The 16,528-nt window shown below is 64.9% G+C and overlaps 1 protein-coding gene across 1 annotated transcript; it reads right to left on the bottom strand.

The window, feature by feature from the left end:
* Window positions 1–1,628: 1,628 nt before the first annotated feature.
* RPA1 (replication protein A1) lies at window positions 1,629–16,489 on the bottom strand. Its single transcript, XM_087955511.1, is given in 18 exon segments — window positions 1,629–2,027; window positions 2,569–2,655; window positions 3,180–3,287; window positions 4,599–4,775; window positions 5,426–5,561; window positions 6,329–6,477; window positions 6,694–6,833; window positions 7,208–7,400; window positions 7,579–7,647; window positions 8,815–8,917; window positions 9,525–9,621; window positions 9,624–9,656; window positions 10,605–10,703; window positions 13,380–13,468; window positions 14,817–14,925; window positions 15,624–15,702; window positions 16,240–16,290; window positions 16,382–16,489. Coding segments are annotated over 18 exon segments (1,869 nt in total). The 5' UTR covers window positions 16,421–16,489; the 3' UTR covers window positions 1,629–1,916.
* Window positions 16,490–16,528: the final 39 nt, after the last annotated feature.

The following is a 16,528-nucleotide window of genomic DNA, read 5'->3' as shown; positions in this document are numbered from 1 at the left end:
TTTTATTGGGGAAATATGGGCTGCATCTTTTGGGGGAGGCCTCAGGGAGGCGGATGCGCCCATTAGCCGCCCCGGCGGGCGAGGACCGGGACTCCCACCCACCCCGCCCGCCCACCCAGGCACTCGGCCCCGCTCCGGACGCCTCCCGCGGGGGCGAGGGGAGGGCGGCGCGCCCGGGAAGCTCCTCCGCCCTCGGCCCCTCCCGCGGTCACCGGCCCACTCGGGGGGGGGGTGAAGCCGCGGCTGAGGCGAAGGGGCCGCCGGCCAGGGCGGAGGCTCGACGGCCTCGTGCGGTCCCCGCGGCGCCTCCCTGCGCTCCAGCCCCGCTCCTGGAACGAGGCCGGACGGGCTCCGGGGCTGCTGCGGCTGGGGGGGGAGGAGGCCGGGGCCTGCGGGGGGCCCGAGTGGCCGTGGAAGCGGCGTCCGGCCTGCAATTGGCAGCCCGCGTGTCCCCGCCGCTCCTTCTCCCCGGGCGGAGTCGGGGCCGAGCCTCGGGGGCCTCGGTCGCTGCGGAAGTTTCCGCCGTCGCCATGGCAGCTCGCCCGCCCCGCCCAGGGCACTCTGGCTCGGGGCAGCCCGGGCAAAGCGAGGCCTCTCCGGGGAGGAACGCCGCTCCCCTCGCGGGAGCCGCCCGAGCAGCGGTGGGGAAGCGGCCACCCTCCGCCCGGCCTCCCCCTTCGGGGCAGCAGGAGGGCTCCTGTCGTTGCCCCCTCGGCCGGCCCCCTTCTCCGGCTGGCTGCCCCCGCCGCCCCAGCCAAGAAAGGGGCTGAGCCCGGGGCCCCAAGGAGCCCCCGGCGCTCCCCGAAAGGCCCTGGGAGCAGGGCAGCACCCCCCGCTTGCAAAGGAGGCAGCCGGGTTGGGCAGCGAGCCAGGCGCCTGCCGGTCAATACGGTTCCTCCTGCAAGCTCCTTTCCTGGAGTGTATTAATTACATTGTCGATATCTGCCTGTTTCATTAGTGTCTTAAATGCACGGATCGATAATGTATTATCCAGAGTCCGAAACGGGGGACCGGGAGCTGCAGGGCGGCTTTAGCCCGGGGATGGGGACCTGGGGCCTTCGGGGAGGGCAGAGGGCCCTGACCCCTCCGCCCCCAGGGCCTCCTTGCTGGCCATGGAAGCGCCCCCGTGGGAAACAGGGCCTCCCCAGAGAGGGGGCTCCCGGTGTCCGAAGAGGGCTGGGGATTCTGCGAGGCCCCCAATGCGGATCCCAGCGGGAAGAAAATGGCTGCGGATGCTTTCAGGCCAATTGGCGCCTGTGCCTACGTGAGAGAGAAAAAAACCACCACAGGGCCCCAGGCTGCCTCCCCTCCCCCACCTTGAGGCAGCTCTCCCCCACGGGGTCAGTCTTGGAAGCCCCCCGTTTCTGGCCACCCCTTTTTTACCAGGGTCAGAGGGACTCTTTGCCAGGCGAGCCGAGCCCAGGAGCCAGCCCAGGGCACACCGGGCAGGGCAAGGGCCGTCCAGAGAAGCCCCTCCCCACCTAGAGCACCAGGAAACGCAGCCCCATCTCGCCCCCGCCAGCCTGGGCTGAGCCGCCCCCAAGTGAGAATCCATTATGGAAACTAATGAATTGCTTTCCAGTAATGAGAAACTACTGGCGTTGGCATAAAAGAACTCGGAAAACGCCCAAAATTAAACACTCTTTATTAAGAAAGGAAAGAAAGGGGGCACCTGCAGCTCACGTCCCAATTTGTTTCAGTCAGGAAAAATACAGAAATTTTCTCTGCATAAAAATACCAAAGGGGGGAAAAAAGGAGGGAAGAGACTGCAGTGAGCAGCCCAAAAAAGTGGCATTAACGGAGGTGAAGAACTGAAGGCCGCCTGGGTTGCCCCATCCCAGGGGGGCCTGGCCAGGAAGTCCGCAGAGCAACAGGGGAGGGGAGGGGACCCGACCTCCAGCTCTGCTCCGTGGGGCTCAGCCGAGCCGGGCGGCATTCCTGCGGATGTTCAGGATCAGCCTCTGGCAGTATTCCTTGTGGTTGATGGGCTTCACCTCCACGGCCGTGGCCTTCAGGCGCGACTCGTCCTGGCAGAGAGAAGAGGCAACTCAGCAGTCACTGCTACCCCATGGGCTTTGGAGTCCCGGGCATTCAAGAGCACGGACCCTCGTGCTGAGAAGCAGGAAGGTCCAGCAGCCTGGGCCCCATCATAGCAACCCCCCGACACGGACACGCAAAGCCAGCCGCTCAGCCGCCCCACCTGTCCCGGGACCCTGATGGCCTGCAGCCCACAGGTGTCTCCACTGCCCACAGCACAAGAGGTTCTGGTCCGGTCTCTGCTCTGGACAGACCACCCCCCTTGAGCCCAGAAACCCAGAAGCCCCACAGCTCACCCCACTGCAGTCCCTGGGGATGCCCCAAAGCCCTGGCCTGGAGCAGGGGAGCCCTGGAGGATCCAGACCCGTCTGGGGAACCCCCTCCCCACCGCCCGGAATGCCACAGGCGCCCCTGGCGCTTTAAGCCGCAGGGGGCTGTTTTCCCAAGCAAGTCACAGCTGCACAAGGAGGCAGAGGCCCCTCCAGCCCAGCCCCACCCAGGACGGTGACCCCCCCCCCCCAGTTCTCTTACATTGAACGTCTCCAGCTTGACTCGGATCCGGAATTCGTGGGAGGTGAAGTTGGCGCTCTGGATGACCTCGTCGAAGGCGTGCTCGTTCTGGGCAGGAGAGAGCGAAGGCCCCCCCCGTCAGCTCTTCTAGCTGGCCGCAGCCTTCCATGCCCTCAGGATGGAGCGCTCTGGCTCCCACGGGCATCGCAGGGAGGGCAGCTCCCCCTTTGGCTTGTCATGGCTCAGCCCCACCCCCCACAATGGGCAGGGAGGAAGCAGACCCCCGCCTTGGTCTGAGAAGGAGGCCCCTTCCTTCTGGGAAAGAGCATTTTGTGCAAGGGGAGAGGCTGCCAGGGTCCCAACTGTGCCAGCTGCTGGCAAACGCCTCAAGTGAGGGAGGAGCCCAGGGGGCAAATGTCCTCCTGGTGCCAGGGGGGCCCAAGCAAGGCCAGGAAGAGTCCGCAAACTGCCAGAAAGAAAGGGAGACTGTGGCCCAGAACCCCCTGGGGCCCACGAAGGAAGCCGCCCACGGGAGCAGCTGGCAACACGGGGGGGCTTGGGAGGGTCGGCACAGCTGGGCCTCCAGGGGGCCTCCCTGGCGGAGGGCTGCAGGCCAACCCCCGTCCGCTCACCTTCTCCTTCAGCTCCCCCAGGTGGGCCGCGTTCTGCCCCAGGATGGCCTCCGCGGACTCCTGGAAGCAGGTCACCCACTGGTTGTCCTGGAAGTCCGCAATGTTGGCCTGCGGGAGGAAGGAGAGAAGTCCAGCCCTCGGAGCCAGACGCCCACGCAGGGCCTCCTGCCCAGAGCGCCCTCCCCCTCTGCGCCCAGTCGCCGCCTCCTCCTCCTCCTCCTCCTCCGGAGACCCAGGCAGGGACGCAAGCAGTGGCTCCTGCCGGTGGGGGCCCCAAAGAGGAGGAGGGGGCTGCAGGCCACGCCCCTCCCTTGGCTGCCCACGGGGGCTTCTCTGACCAGGTCCTGAGGGTCCCGGCTGCTGGTCAGCAAGAGGGCAGCAAGAGGGCAGGAGCAGCCAGTCCAGGGAGGAAAGGGAAGCCAAGGAGGCCCCCCACCCCTCCCGTGCCTTCCGGCCTCAGCCTGGGAGAGAGTCCAGGGGAGGACCTCCCCCTTCTTCCCCAGCCAAGGGTCCCTTGGGGTGGAGATGGGGCCCACCCACCCGCCCACCTTTGGGGGTGCGACCTCCTGGCCCTCATCTGGGAGGCTGGGCAAAGGGCTGCCAGAAGGCTGAGAAGCGGCTGCCCAGAGCTCAGCCAGAAGGGGCGCCCAGGACTCTCCCTGGGGGAGGGAGGGAGGGAGGATGCCACAGCCCTGGCACCCAGCATCTGGACCCGATTTGGGGGGCGCAAGGCAGGACAAACCGGCTCCCTCTGCAACCAGGACCCCACATGGGGGCAGACCCCCTCAAGCTGGCCAATCCGATCTTGCTGCTTCTCAATGAGCTCTTTGTGTTTTGGGGGAAAACTTCTTAAATTGGGGTCCCCTGAACCGGGCTTCTCTCCCTCCCCAGAAGCCCCACTTCTGTCCAGGGGAGCCCGAGAGCAGCTTTTCTGCAGCCCCGTCACATGCCAGGCTCGGTCAGTGGGCAGCCCCCCCCCAAGCAGTCTCTGTGTCTTCCCTGGGGGGACCCACAGAAGGGGGGGGGTGGACTCATTCCCAGTCGCCAGATTAACCCTACAAGGCAGCATGACCTCGGCCGGTGGAACAAACTGCCACTTGATGGGGAATTCTCCTTGGGAGACAGACTTGGCCACCTGCTCAAGGTGCTCCAGGGCTGGACCAGATGACCTCTGGGTTCCTTCCCACGACCCCAAGGCCTTTTTTGCAAGTGCCACTACAAAGCCAGGCGCCCCGTTTGATTTGGGGGTCTGCCAAGTGAGGGACTTTGACCCCTGGGTTGCTCTCACCCGGGGCCTCTGGCCTGCCTGGGATGGGGGCTCCTCGCAGGCTCCCCCATGGGGTGGGGGGCTGTCGCACCTCAAGACTGAACCCCCGGGACCCCCTCCCCGGGAAAGGCCTTCCGGGGCCCCAGGCTCACCGACAGGATCATGCGGTACTTGAAGTTGGGGAACTCCCGGTCGCACTTCTCGCAGCGGAAGAGGCCGTTCTGCTCGTCGATCACCTTCTTGTTGCAGTCCTGGGTGGGGCAGGCCTGGTACATGCAGTTCTCCTTGCGCAGGTACACCACCGTGCCCACGCAGCTGAAGTAGTCGGCCTGCAAGGGCAGCCCGGGGGTGAGGGGGGAAGGGGCTGCGCCTGGCCCTCCACCCGCCACGCCCTGCCCAGGAGGAGGCCACGTGCTGCCAGCCACCCCGTAGCACAAAGAACCACAAAACGCAGCCAGTCCTCCACTTACAGCCAGAGTTACAGGGGCAGCGTAAAAAGGGGCTCGTGGCCAGTCTTCCTGCCTACGGTCGCAAAGCGGCCAGCAGTTAGGACAGTCGGGGGGGCCCATCTGGGTCACGGGATGCCCTTGGCGGCCTTCCCGGCAGAATAGAACAGAATGACAGTCGGAGGGGACCCCTGAGGTCTTCTAGACCAGCCCCCTGCTTATTAGGCAGGGAGCCCTGGACCATTTGAATGAAGGAAGCTGGATTTGATGAACAGCCCCGCGATTCCCTTAACAACGGTGGCAAAAAATAAATGGGGCAAAACTCAGTTAACAACCGCTCCCCTTAGCAACAGAACTGCTGGCTCCCTCGTGGCCATAAGTTGACGCCTAAGTCCGGGTGGATCTTCTCTCCAACTTATTGTAAGGCATCGAGAACAGACTGGATGAGCAAACAGACAGCGCAGGGGACACCCCATCCTTGCCCCGGGGGGCCCTGGGCTGGGGGGTATGGGGGTCCTCCCCTCCCTTCTCACCTTGTCTCCTTGGCCCAGGTTCTCTGACTTGGCCTCTTGCAGGGTCTTCCAGTTGGTGTTGCTCCCCCCTGCTGCCGGCCCCCCCCGCCCCGAAGAGATGGACACGGACTCCAGGTGCTGCCCCTCTGAGTCAAACCTGAGAGGAGGGGAGGGGCTTTTACCTCCAGACGCCGCCGCAGGAGGGGCTTCTGCCAAGGAGCCCCACGGATGAGTCCCCCCAAGAGCCTGGCAGGATCGGCTCCCATTAGGCCCCCGTTTTATAACTCTTCCCCGGCCTGGCTCTGCACTGCGGCCGCTCCCCGGAGGGAAGGCAGGGGGACCTGGGAAGAACCAGCCTGGCCCAAGCCAGGAGGAGCCGGCCCTCCAATTGGCCCCCTGACCCACCCGGGGTCTCCGTAGCAGGAAGAGGCCAGCAGCTCAGCCCCGGCTGGAAGGAGCTGCTGGTGGGGGGGGCACACAGAGGGTCCCCAGGGGCCTTCAGCCCAGCTGGGGGGATGAGGAGGGAGAAGCGCCTGCTTGGGTGGGAGCGGGCCAGGCGGGAGGGAAAGGCTGCTCCTGCTCCTCTCCGGAAGGGCCCCTGGCGCTCCTTCCACCCGCACCCCTGGCATCACCCGGGGGGTCCCTTCAGTGCAGAGGAACAAGGGGGAGGGGCTCTGCTTCCAGAACCCTCTTTAAGCTGCCCCCAACCCAAGTGGGAAGAATGAAGCCCGTGATGCCAGCCTGGCTGCCCCCCCATGCCAAGGGAGGCTGCCTGCAGCTGGAGGGGAGAGGCCTGGCCCCTCCCAGGTTGCCTTCCAGCTCCTTCCTCCAGCCCCCTTTGCCCTCCCTGGGCTCTGTGCCAGGACCTATTGGGGGGGGGGAGGCTGGATCCGGCCACGGACAGAGAAGGCGGAGCAAACTCACCAGCCCCGCAGCTTGAAGGCCTGCGGGCAATCGGGGTTCACCAGGAGGGTGCTGGAGGAAACCACGGAGAGACTCCGCCCGCCAAAGTCTGAGACTCGGGCCCCCCGGATGGCCACCACCGGCTGCCGAGAGCCATCGAACTTCTCCGCCTGCAAAGCAGCATGGACCGAGGTAAGGGGGGGGGGGGCTCAGGCCGGGAAACAGGGACGCCCTTAAAGGGCCAAGAAGAGCTCTGGATGTCAAGCCCCCCTTCCCAGTCTTCCTCCTTCCTTCCCTGCAGAGACCGGGCCCTCCTCCCTCCCTCGGGACGGGAGCCTCTAAGCCCAGCCTGGGCGGGAAGCGGCGCCCGGCTGCCCCCTACTTACGTCCACGCCCCAGAGAGTCACCGTCACGGTCTTGCCCGACGTGTCCATCAGGTGCAGCTCCCTCTTGGAGACCTCCCGGTTGGAAGACTTGATGGTGACCTTCTGCGTGTCCTCGTAGCTCTTGCAGACCCCAATCACGTCTGGGGAAACAAGAGGCCAGGCTGGAGGGGCCGACCTCCTGGAGCCCCTCCCCAAGGAAGACACCGTCCTCTGCCCTCCTCAGCCGAAAAGGAGGGCGGCTCCGCTGGCCAGAGGGGAGGCCAGGGGACGCAGTGGGGGGTGGGGAGGGCCCTCGAAGGCCCCTGGGCGCCTGGTCCCTGAGGGGAGCTCCCTGGGGCAGCAGAGCTCCCTGGGGGCCCACCTGCCGCCGCGGCTGTTAACGGGGCCGCGCAGCCTCCCTGCAGCCCCCCAGGGCAAAGGCCGGCAGGGCCTCTGAGAGGGCGGATGGCCCCGTTGGGCCCTGTGCCCACGGGGCCCGGCCAGTGAGCGAGAGGCCCTGCCTGCTCTGGCTCACCCACGAGGGAGTCCTTGCTGGCGCTTTCCAAGTTCCCGATGGCCACGAAGTCAAACTGCACCGAGGGCAGGTGCTCGGCGTCCTCGCAGGGAACGACGGACGTCTCGTTGGAGAAGGTGATCTCGTAGTCGTTCTTCACGGAGGAGTACTGCTTGTTGGCCGTCTTCAGGTTGCCCTTGGAGAAGTAGTAGACCTGGGCGCAGAGGAGGGGGGGCAGGCTGAGCGAGGACCAGCTGTGGGCGGCTCAGGCGGAGCTTCCCCCTTGGCCCCCACGGAGAGAGCCTGCTGCTCTGCTGAGCCAGGCACGGACGGATGGACACGGACACGGACACGGACACACACACACACACACACACACACACACGGGGTACCTTGTTCAACTCCAGGAGAGGGAAAAACTTGTCCACCTGGTCATTGAAGGCCGTTGCTCGGATCTCCCCCTGGGGAAGGGAAAGAGCCGGCATGCAGGAGGCAGCTCAGGAAGGGCTTCCGGGCAGGGAGGCCGCTCATCCCAGCGGGAGCCTCTCCCCCCTCCCCCCGTCCCGACTGGGGCGCCTGCCTGTGGGGATCTACTCCAAAGAGAAGCGTGTGGGCAGCCTGGGCTGCTGAGGTCCCTGGGAGAACCACTGGCCCACGCCAGGAGTGGAAGGGATGCCACATTGCCCAGGGAGCCGTGGCTGTGCCGTGGGCCGTTCCCACACGCTAGCCAAGAACCTCAAAGTCAAAGGGAGAAAATGAAAACACTATCAAGGGGAGGATCCATTCTTGCCCCCAAATTCAAGGCAACCGAAGCCCCCCAGGAGGCTCTGCCCGCCTGCCAGGCGCACCTGCCTCCCTCCCGCCCCAGGACTCGGGACAGCATCCCCACCGGGTGTTGTGACAAGCCCTCCTGAAGCGGCAATTAAAAGCAGAGCTCAAGTGCTGCCACCAGCTAGGATGTTGATGCGGGAGGAGGATGAAAACGGCAATAAAGGCCATCAGTCAAAGCCCCGCCGGTGGCAGCGGCGGAGGAAGGGAAGGAGCCCCCGAGCAGAAAGACGTGCCGGGAATGCGGAATCTCCCCTTGCCCGGCCTGCCCCACCACCCTTGCCCGGCCTGGAGCTCCTGCCCGCCCCCTGCTCCCCATACAAACCGGCAGGGAAGCAGCTTCCCTCCCCTCCCCCGAGGCGCCCAAAGACCTCCCCTTCCCCAGCTCTGGGCCAATCCCGCTCGGCCAAGCCACCTGGACGGCAGGGGAAGTGGTGGGTGGGCGAGCACCACGCAAGGGCACACCTCCCCATTTGCCTGGGCAGCGGGTGAGCATGGCCACCACTCCTGCAAATGGAGCTGCTGCCAGCGGGATGGAGCCAAAGAAGTCGGAGGAGGCCGAGTCTTTCTCGCTGTGAGGGGGAAGCAGGAGGGCAGCTGCGCCAGCTGGGAGCACGTCAGCCCAAGCCCCCAGCCCCTCCTCCTGGGCCCCATTCAAAGCCTCTGCCCAGGCGACAAGCCGAGGCCCCGGGGAGGAGGGAACGGCAGCTGGTCCGGCCCACAGCCCGCGATTCTCCGCGTTCCCAGAGTGGCCGCCGGGGCCTTTCCAAAGGGGTCAGCCGGGCGAGCCCTGCACTTACGCTCTCGTCCACCATCTCTATGGAGAAGAGCTTCCCTTCGCCCCGGGAGTTGCTCCAGGTGCGGATCTGGCCCTTCTGGGTCACCCGGGCACAAATGGTCCACCTGGAAAGACAGTGGATGGAGGGAGCTGATCCGGGCCCTGCCAGCGGCTCTTCTGGGAGGCCAGACCCCAAGACTCCACCCCGGGAAATGCACCCTGGAGCCAGCCCAGAGGGACCCCAGCCGGCCCTTATCCTCCGCAGGGGCTTTGGGGCAACCCGGGTGCTTGTGTGTTTTATGGGTGACCCCATTTGGTAGTTGGAACTCTTGTATTTCTGGGTTGACTTGATTACCATCGGCCACGATTCCCTGTGTTTGTTGACTTGTCCCCTTCCGCTCCCCAGAGGGGAGGCCCAGAGCCCCAAGGGGCATGGTGGGGGCACTGGCTCCGCCCCACCAGGGAGGAAGACGGGCTCCCGTTCCTCACTCCCGCCCCCTCCCCCGTTTGATCCCCACTGCTGCACCTCGGCCTTCTGGGCAGACGCCCCGCCCCTGGGGAGCTCCAGACAGGCCACAACTCAAAGCCTCAAAGGCAGCTATGCCACCGGCTGGCCAGCCCCTTTGCCACACAACAGCAACCCCCCCGCAGGGCATTGTCCCACCACCCCTCCCAGGCCCCGGGAAGGAAGGGGGCGGTGGGAGGGTCAGCGCCGGGCAGCCTTCCACTTACTTGGACTGGTAAGGGTTCAAGCTGGCGATGGGCACCACTTTGACCTGAGAGCCGCCCGGAGTGCTCAGGACGCCGGAGCTCCCTGCGTTCCCAGCCATTTGGAAGGGCCGGCGTAAGCCTTCGCCAGAGACTCTGCGGTGAAACAACGAGGTTGCCCACGTCATCGCTGGGCCCTGGAGCCCCGGGGCTGCCCAAGGACCGGCTCCTGGGGGAAGGGCAGAGAGCCCGGACTGGCGTGCGCTTCGGGTGAGGAGTCCTCCTGGGGCCAGCAACGCCACAGCCCCCGAGGAGAGCCAAGGCTGCCCCCGCGTGCAAGGGGCCGGGAAGGAAGGCGCCCTCAGGGAACAGGCCTCCGTTTCTGGCCTAGGCCCTTCCCTGCTCCCCAAGGGAACCGTCCCCCACCCCCTCGCCTGCAAAGGCCTCGGGCCCTCTGGGGAACCTCGCCTGTCCCTACACAGAGGCCACAAAATGGCTGGTTCCTTCTCCACAGCCTCCCCGTGAGGAAAGGAAGGTGGGAAGGAGGGAGGGGCCTCCCTGCAAAGCATGAAGCTGTGGTTCCCTGCCAAGGCCGGGCAGGTTCTACCCCTTGAGCAGCAATTAACCTCCCCGCCTGCGATAATCACCTGCCAGACCTGGAGATGACTGGATCCCTCCCTACTAATTAAGCTCTGCTGTGACCTGACAGGGCTGAAAAACAATTTCCTCCCTTTCGGTCCCTGCCGGCTTCCCTCTCCAGCTGGGCACCCCCTTGCTAACAGGGAGAGCCCAACCAGAGGCCCCCAACCTCGGGGCCAATCAAGGCCGCGGAAGCAGCTCCTGCCCCCAAAGTCCTCCGGCTGCCTGGGGGCTTCCTTTGGGGTCCCAGAGACCGAAACGGAGGCCCGTTTCCCTGGGGCAGCAGGATTCTGCCCCCCCGAGGGCAGCCCTTCCAGGGGGCTCCCTGCCTGCCACAGCCACTCATTTCACGGGGGCCAGAAAAGAGGCTGCAGCCGGATGTCCCGCCCTGGGTTTGCAGAGGAGCAGAGCTGGAGGAGAAGCAACCCACGGCCTCCCCTGAGGGGCTCTTCCGCCGCCCCTTACCTGCGTCTGGAGCGCCACTCGGGAGTCCTGCTGGCTTGCTCTGGAAAGGGTTCGCTGTTGGGCCGGGGGCCGGGGGCTGCTTCCCTGCTTGCCCAGTTCCTGTTGGGGAGGAGGAGACATCTGTGGGGCGGGAGTGGCCCCCACTGCATCTCAATCCAGCCCCCCGCTGCCCTCCCTGCCCCCTCAAAGCAAAGGGGGCATCAACTCGGCCGAAACAAGGAGGGGGTGAGCCAGTGTCCCGGTGGGGGGAGGAAACCTGTGCCCCCCACTCGGGAGAGTTAAGGGCCTGCAGATGGATGGGGAGGAAAATCGGCTGCCTGCCCCACGGGATCCTCTGGGGCGGGAAACCGGAGTGGCTCTTCTTAACCAACGGTGGCCCAGGAAAGCCATCCTCGCTCACGTTGAGTCTGCAGCAGAGAGACTCCCAGGCAGCCCCGGGGGAGCCGAACCCAGGGCCGCTGGGCCTCCTTTGGCTGAAGGGAGGGAGTGGATTTTAAGACTGGGACGAACAGGTGAAGCGAAGGGAAGAACCTCCAAACCGCGAAGCTGATGGGGCGGGGGCGGGGGGGGCTTCGTTTTCTCAATTGTGGCCCATTCAGCAAGAGGAGCTTCTTTGAAGTATTCAACACCCGCCCCCCACCCCCAGAAAAGCAGAATGACGCCGCGGAGACCGTCTGGGGGCCGTAGGGACTGAGGCAGACGCCTCTCTTAGGGGTGGGGTGGGGTGATTGTCCGCTGGCTGGACCAGGGAAATCACAGAGCTGATGCCGCTGCCCACCTGGCCCCTTGACCTGCACCCCAGCCTCTTTGCCGGCCTCTCCGTGTCTCCAGCCGCAGCCATGATGGCCGAGGCTAGCAAGCACTGCCCGGAGAAGGTGGGCCGCCGCTGCAACTTTGGGCAACTGGGATAGCAGAGGGCAGGGCCGGCCCTTGACCCAAGAGCTGGGGCGGAAGGGGGAGCCCCGCTCAGGCCCCACCCAAGCACGCCGGCCTCCCCATCCTCCATCAGCTGCTGGAGCTTCTCTCTCCCGTCACGTGGCCTGCTCCCCCCCCAGAAGGAGAATCGGTTGGTTGAGCCCAAGCCACCCCCCCCCCACCCACCCCGTTTCCCGGGCAGACGGCTGGAGCTGCTCTGAGCACCAGGCAGGAGCCCCCAGGGGAGCCAAGCCTTGTGGGAAACCCAGACTGCTCCCCCGCTTCCCCCGGACAATCAGGAAGAGCCGGTGTGCGGCCCCCTGAAGGCTTGTGTTCCCCCGCCAGGGCCTCGTCCTGTGCCCCCGAATGCGCCTCCCGCCCTTGCAGGCCTCAAGGCGCCTAAGAAAAACCCGAAGCCGGCAGATTCGTTGCTGCTCAAACAGGAGCCGGTGCGGCGCTGAAGGTGCCAGGCGGTGTAAGGGGAGCCTCTTTCTGCAGCCGGCCCTTCTTGCTGGCGCTGTGCCCGTCCCCCCTCTGGGGGCCCGAGTGGGAAGCCTCTCCCAGGGGCCCCACCGGTCAGCCTTCCTTAGACGCCCCCATCCCGCCCGCTGTGTGTATTTGTACCCAGCCCGGGAGATCCGCACAAACAGCTCTGGGCCCCGTCAGAGACAGTGGCCCTGTGTGTCCCTCTTGCCAGGAGGGCGGGGGGAATGGATCCCCGCGGATCCCACTTTTCTGAAATGCAAATGGGGGTGGCACCTTCAGAGCATTTGCCGGCTCAGAGCGGATCAGCTCAATTGGCAGGTAAGGCATCGTCAAAGGGAGGCCTCGGTACCGGCCCTTTCAGAACCAAAGTAGTTAACTCGGAGGAGGAGGAGGAAGAAAGCGCCCTTTGGGAAAGGGGGAATTAATGCCTTAGCGCCACAGAGTCCACTGAGCTGCTGGGGGGGGGGTTCCACCTCCGGTTTCCAGGCCGGGGCCGGGGGGAGCAGCAGGCTCCGCTTAGTGCCGTCTCTGCCAGCCTGAGCGGGGAGAATCGCAGCACAAACCCCTCGCCTCCCTGGGGAATGGGAGAAAGGGGGATGGGGGGAGTTGTGCCCCGAGGCCGAGGCCTCCACTGGGGTCAGTGAGCCCCCTGCTGGCTTCTGGGAGGCAGGAAGAGCGCTCCGTTCTCTGCCCCTTTGGCAGCTGGACCCGAACTCGGCGCAGGCAAACCGGAGAGCTGAATAAAGCAACGCAGCAGGAGAGCCCCGCTCCGCTCCCCCAAGTGGGGGTCCAGCAGCCCTGCGATTCCAGGTACAGCCTGTTTTACCCTGGGGGAGGGGCGCCTTCCCTCTTCCAGGCCGCTCCGTTTCAGGGAACAGCTGGCAGGGGGGCGCCAGAGAGTTAAAAGAAATGGGGGCCAAAACGCCTTCCCCAATAGCTCCTGGGAAGGGCTGGAGGCAGCCCTTGGGGATTGGGGGGGTGACATCAGGGAAGGGTTGAGGCAGGCGCCCCTCCCTCGGCAAAGAGACCCTCAGAAACCCAGAGCACCAGATCGCTTCACCCCCAGGCAATAATGCTCATCTATCCCCATGGCTCCCCCTCCTCCCCTCCGTGGCCCAGCCCCAAATCATGTCGGTCCCTCCCCTGCTGTTCCGAGCCCCTGAATGCCACCTGCAGCTGCTCCTGCTGGGCTTTGTGATTCCATGCTGACCCCACCCCCCACCGGCCACTGAATACGCTCTGATGAGGTTCACCCAAGAGCATCAACAGAAAAGACAGGAGCAGCAGCAGCAGGAAAGCGGCCGCGATTAAGCCAGGTCGAAAGGCAAGGCCAGAGGGCAGCTGCCAAGGGGCCCGCTGGGGAAAGGGCTTTACCTTCAGTGTAGGGCACCGGATTTCCAATCTTGGCAGGGACGGCATGGCCCGGCTGCAGAACCTCCATTTCCATCAGGACCACCACTCGCCTGCAAAGGCAAAGACGAGTCGGCTGCCGGAGACCCTGGGCCGCCCTCTCGCCCACCAGGAGAACCGTAACCCACCCTCCGCTCGGATTCTCCCCATTGGCTGGAAACGGTCTCCTCCGCCTGCTCTCCAAAGCCCGGACTGCGGCTTCTTTGCCTCCTTTGTTTCACTAATAAAAGCGACCCCTCTCCTGATCGACACCCAAAAGGGAGCCCGGACGGAGCAACGGCTGAAGCGGGCCGAGCTCCCGGCCAAGGAAGGCCTGCAGCCAAGCTTCTCTACCCTCCCCACGGCGCTTTCCAGGCCGGGCACAAGGCCAGGGGGGGCGCAGGGCCCAGAACGGCCAGCCCACCGAAAGGCACCGAAGGTGTGACCAGGAGGGACCCCGGACACATCCGGGCAGGGCCAGCAGGCAGGTGGGCCACCCAGCAAGAGTAGGGCGGGGGATTTGGCATGGGGAAATGCTCAGCCCCTCCACACCAAGGAGCCCAGCCCGCTCCCCGCTGCGAGGGAGCTGCCTGCAGTGATCTTTGCTGCCCCTGAAGCGCAGAGCCCAGTCTCCAGCCGAGCGTCTTTCCCCAGCAGTTTGTACAAGGCGGTGAGGATACTGGGCTCCCCGTTTCCTTTTGCTAACGTCTCAAGCGAGGCATTTTTGGGGTGGCGTTTTCATGGTGCTGCCCACTACGATTCCTTTCCTGGCCAGCTCCTGCCCACCCGGATCCCCTTCAAATCTAAGCTGGGATGATGGTGCTTAGGGTTGCGCTTGGGGGCCCCGGGCTCTCTGAGCTCGGTTGTTTCCTTGCAGACGTTTCACCCCCAACTCGGGAACCTCATCAGCCCCCCAAGCTCAGAGCGCCCGGGGGCCCTGCACGAGGCGGCCTCTTCCCTGCTGCTGCTGCTGCTGCCCTGGGTCCAGGCGTCTTGCCGGTCCCTCATACGACCCAAGTTGGTCTGAAGCCCAGTTTGCAGCCGGCTTGTGAAGAGCTGCAGCCGAGTGCCTGAGCTCCAGCCCAACCCTGTTTCTTTCAGGCCTTCCCACCTACAGGAGGGGCCAGACGGGAGTTCTTGGGGAGCTTTAGGGGCAAAATTCCTGGCAATCCTGGCTTGTTATTCTGCGATAACACAAGGCAGCCTCTCCTCGAACGCAGGGGAGAGGCCCACCCGCCCTCCTCGCTCTTTTCACACCCTGTGTGTCAGGAACGATTGCGTGGGCAGAGAAAAAAATAAGGGCGTTTGTCACCTTACAAAAGTATCGGAAGAGCCTGAGGAAAAGGGGAGCCATTCCCGGCCCCCACAGGCACTCTCGGGGGGAACCAGCGGCTCTTCCTCCCTCCCAGAATCAGCTGTTACCTTCCATCCTTCAGAGTGTTCACAATGAAGCGGTTAATCTGGCAAATGGCATTGGCGGTCAAGCTCTGGTCGTCCACCAGAGGGTTCAGCTGTGTGGCTAGCATAAAAGCTGCGAACGAATGGAAGACAGGCAGATGTCAGGACATCAACAGCCAGAGGTTTAAAACTGCTCACCCGGCAGAGAGAAGTTTAAAAGCTTGGCTGCGTTAGCAGACGGGGCCGAAGCGCAAATCAGCATTTGATTTTGCAAGCCGTATTCGATCATACAATTCATGGCACTGCTGCACGGTCTCAATCATCAGAAAGGCCATTTTTTTTAATCAAGTGGCATCGTACTGAAGTCCCTCTATACATTGAACACCTCCCCTCCCCTGAGCCCCCTCAGAAGCAGCCCCAGAACAAGAAGGGGTCCCGGGGAGCAGTGGGCTGCGCTGTGCCAGGGGCCTCGGGGTGCCAACTGGGCCGCCCTGTGGAACAGGCCCTGGCCTCTGGCTGAGGCTGCTCTTCCTGTGGCCCCACGAGGCCTCCTCAGTTCACTCCTGCAGCAGCAGCTCCCACAGGGCCTCCACCTTAGCCCACCTGTCCAAGGTGCTTTGCGAAAACTTCTTCATGAGTTTACAAACTTTAGGAAAAGTTTTGTGCTTTGAACCTCAGAGCTTCCTCGAGTCCTCAGCCGAGTGGGAAGGTGGAGTCGGAGTGCAAGGAACAGGCTGAACCGGAGATCTTCCCCAGGAATACGGTCAGGCCATCCCCCTCCCAAGGCTGCTATTCCCCCCCCCAGCCCCTGAAGGCCCCCCGAGTGCTTACAGGAAAGGGTGTTGACGCCATCGCTCATCAGCATCCGGTAGCGAGGGGGCCCGTTTCCCGTAGAGATGGGGCGGATGGTCTGGGGGGGAAACACAGCCGGCTCAGCCAGCGAACAGCCCGGCTGCCTCTTCCCAAGCCCAGGCAGCCCTTTCGTGGCAGGGAAGGCGCCGCCTCGGCCCCCCTCTGGCTGCCTCCCAGTCCTCGGCTTATGACCACAAAATTGCCGTTGCTAAGCGAGACTGTAGTTAAGTGAGCTTTGTCTCATTTTACGACCTTTGTTGCCGGGGCTGTTAAGTGAATCACTGCAGTTGTTTAGTTACACGGTTAAGTGAACCTGGCTTCCCCAGGGTCGCAAAAAGGGCACTGAAACCGTCGTTAAGTACGGGCCAAATATTGATCCCGTGACCGTGGGGACGCCGCTAGGGCCGTGAAGTGGGAAAAGCGGCCGCGAGCCCCTTCTTCCGTGTTGCTGCGACGTCGAGCGGTCCCTACCCGAGCGGCCGTAAGTCGAGGACCGCCCCTGAGCCCCCGAGAGGCTTGGGTGCAAGGCCTGGCCGGAGGGGAAGGGGGCCTCCTGGGGAGGGGAGGGGGGGGCGAGACCCCCAAGGCTACTCACGATCAGCTGCAGCACCGGCCTCTCCACCGGCTCCGCCTGCAGCAGCATGGCCTGTGGGGGGCGGAGAGGGAGGGAGAGTCAGCGGGGAGGGGGAAGCGCCCGGGAGCCCCCTCCCTCCCCCCACCGGGACGGGCTCGCTCACCTCGATGGAGCCCTCGCTCAGCCTCCGCGCCGCCGCCATCCCGCCGCGACTCCTCCCCTCCCGGTCGGCTTCCCGCGCGCGTCTCAGCCGCGTCCCGCCTTCCTCGCCCCGCCCCCGGCGCCACGTGCCCCCGCCGGCGCTCCCGAT

This window comes from Notechis scutatus, chromosome 1, assembly GCF_049901735.1.
Source record: "Notechis scutatus isolate UNSWTSFEM ecotype Mainland chromosome 1, rNotScu1.2, whole genome shotgun sequence".
NCBI classification, from domain to species: domain Eukaryota; kingdom Metazoa; phylum Chordata; class Lepidosauria; order Squamata; family Elapidae; genus Notechis; species Notechis scutatus.
Note: the sequence above shows the minus strand (reverse complement) of the source record. Positions and strands in the feature narration are given on the sequence as shown.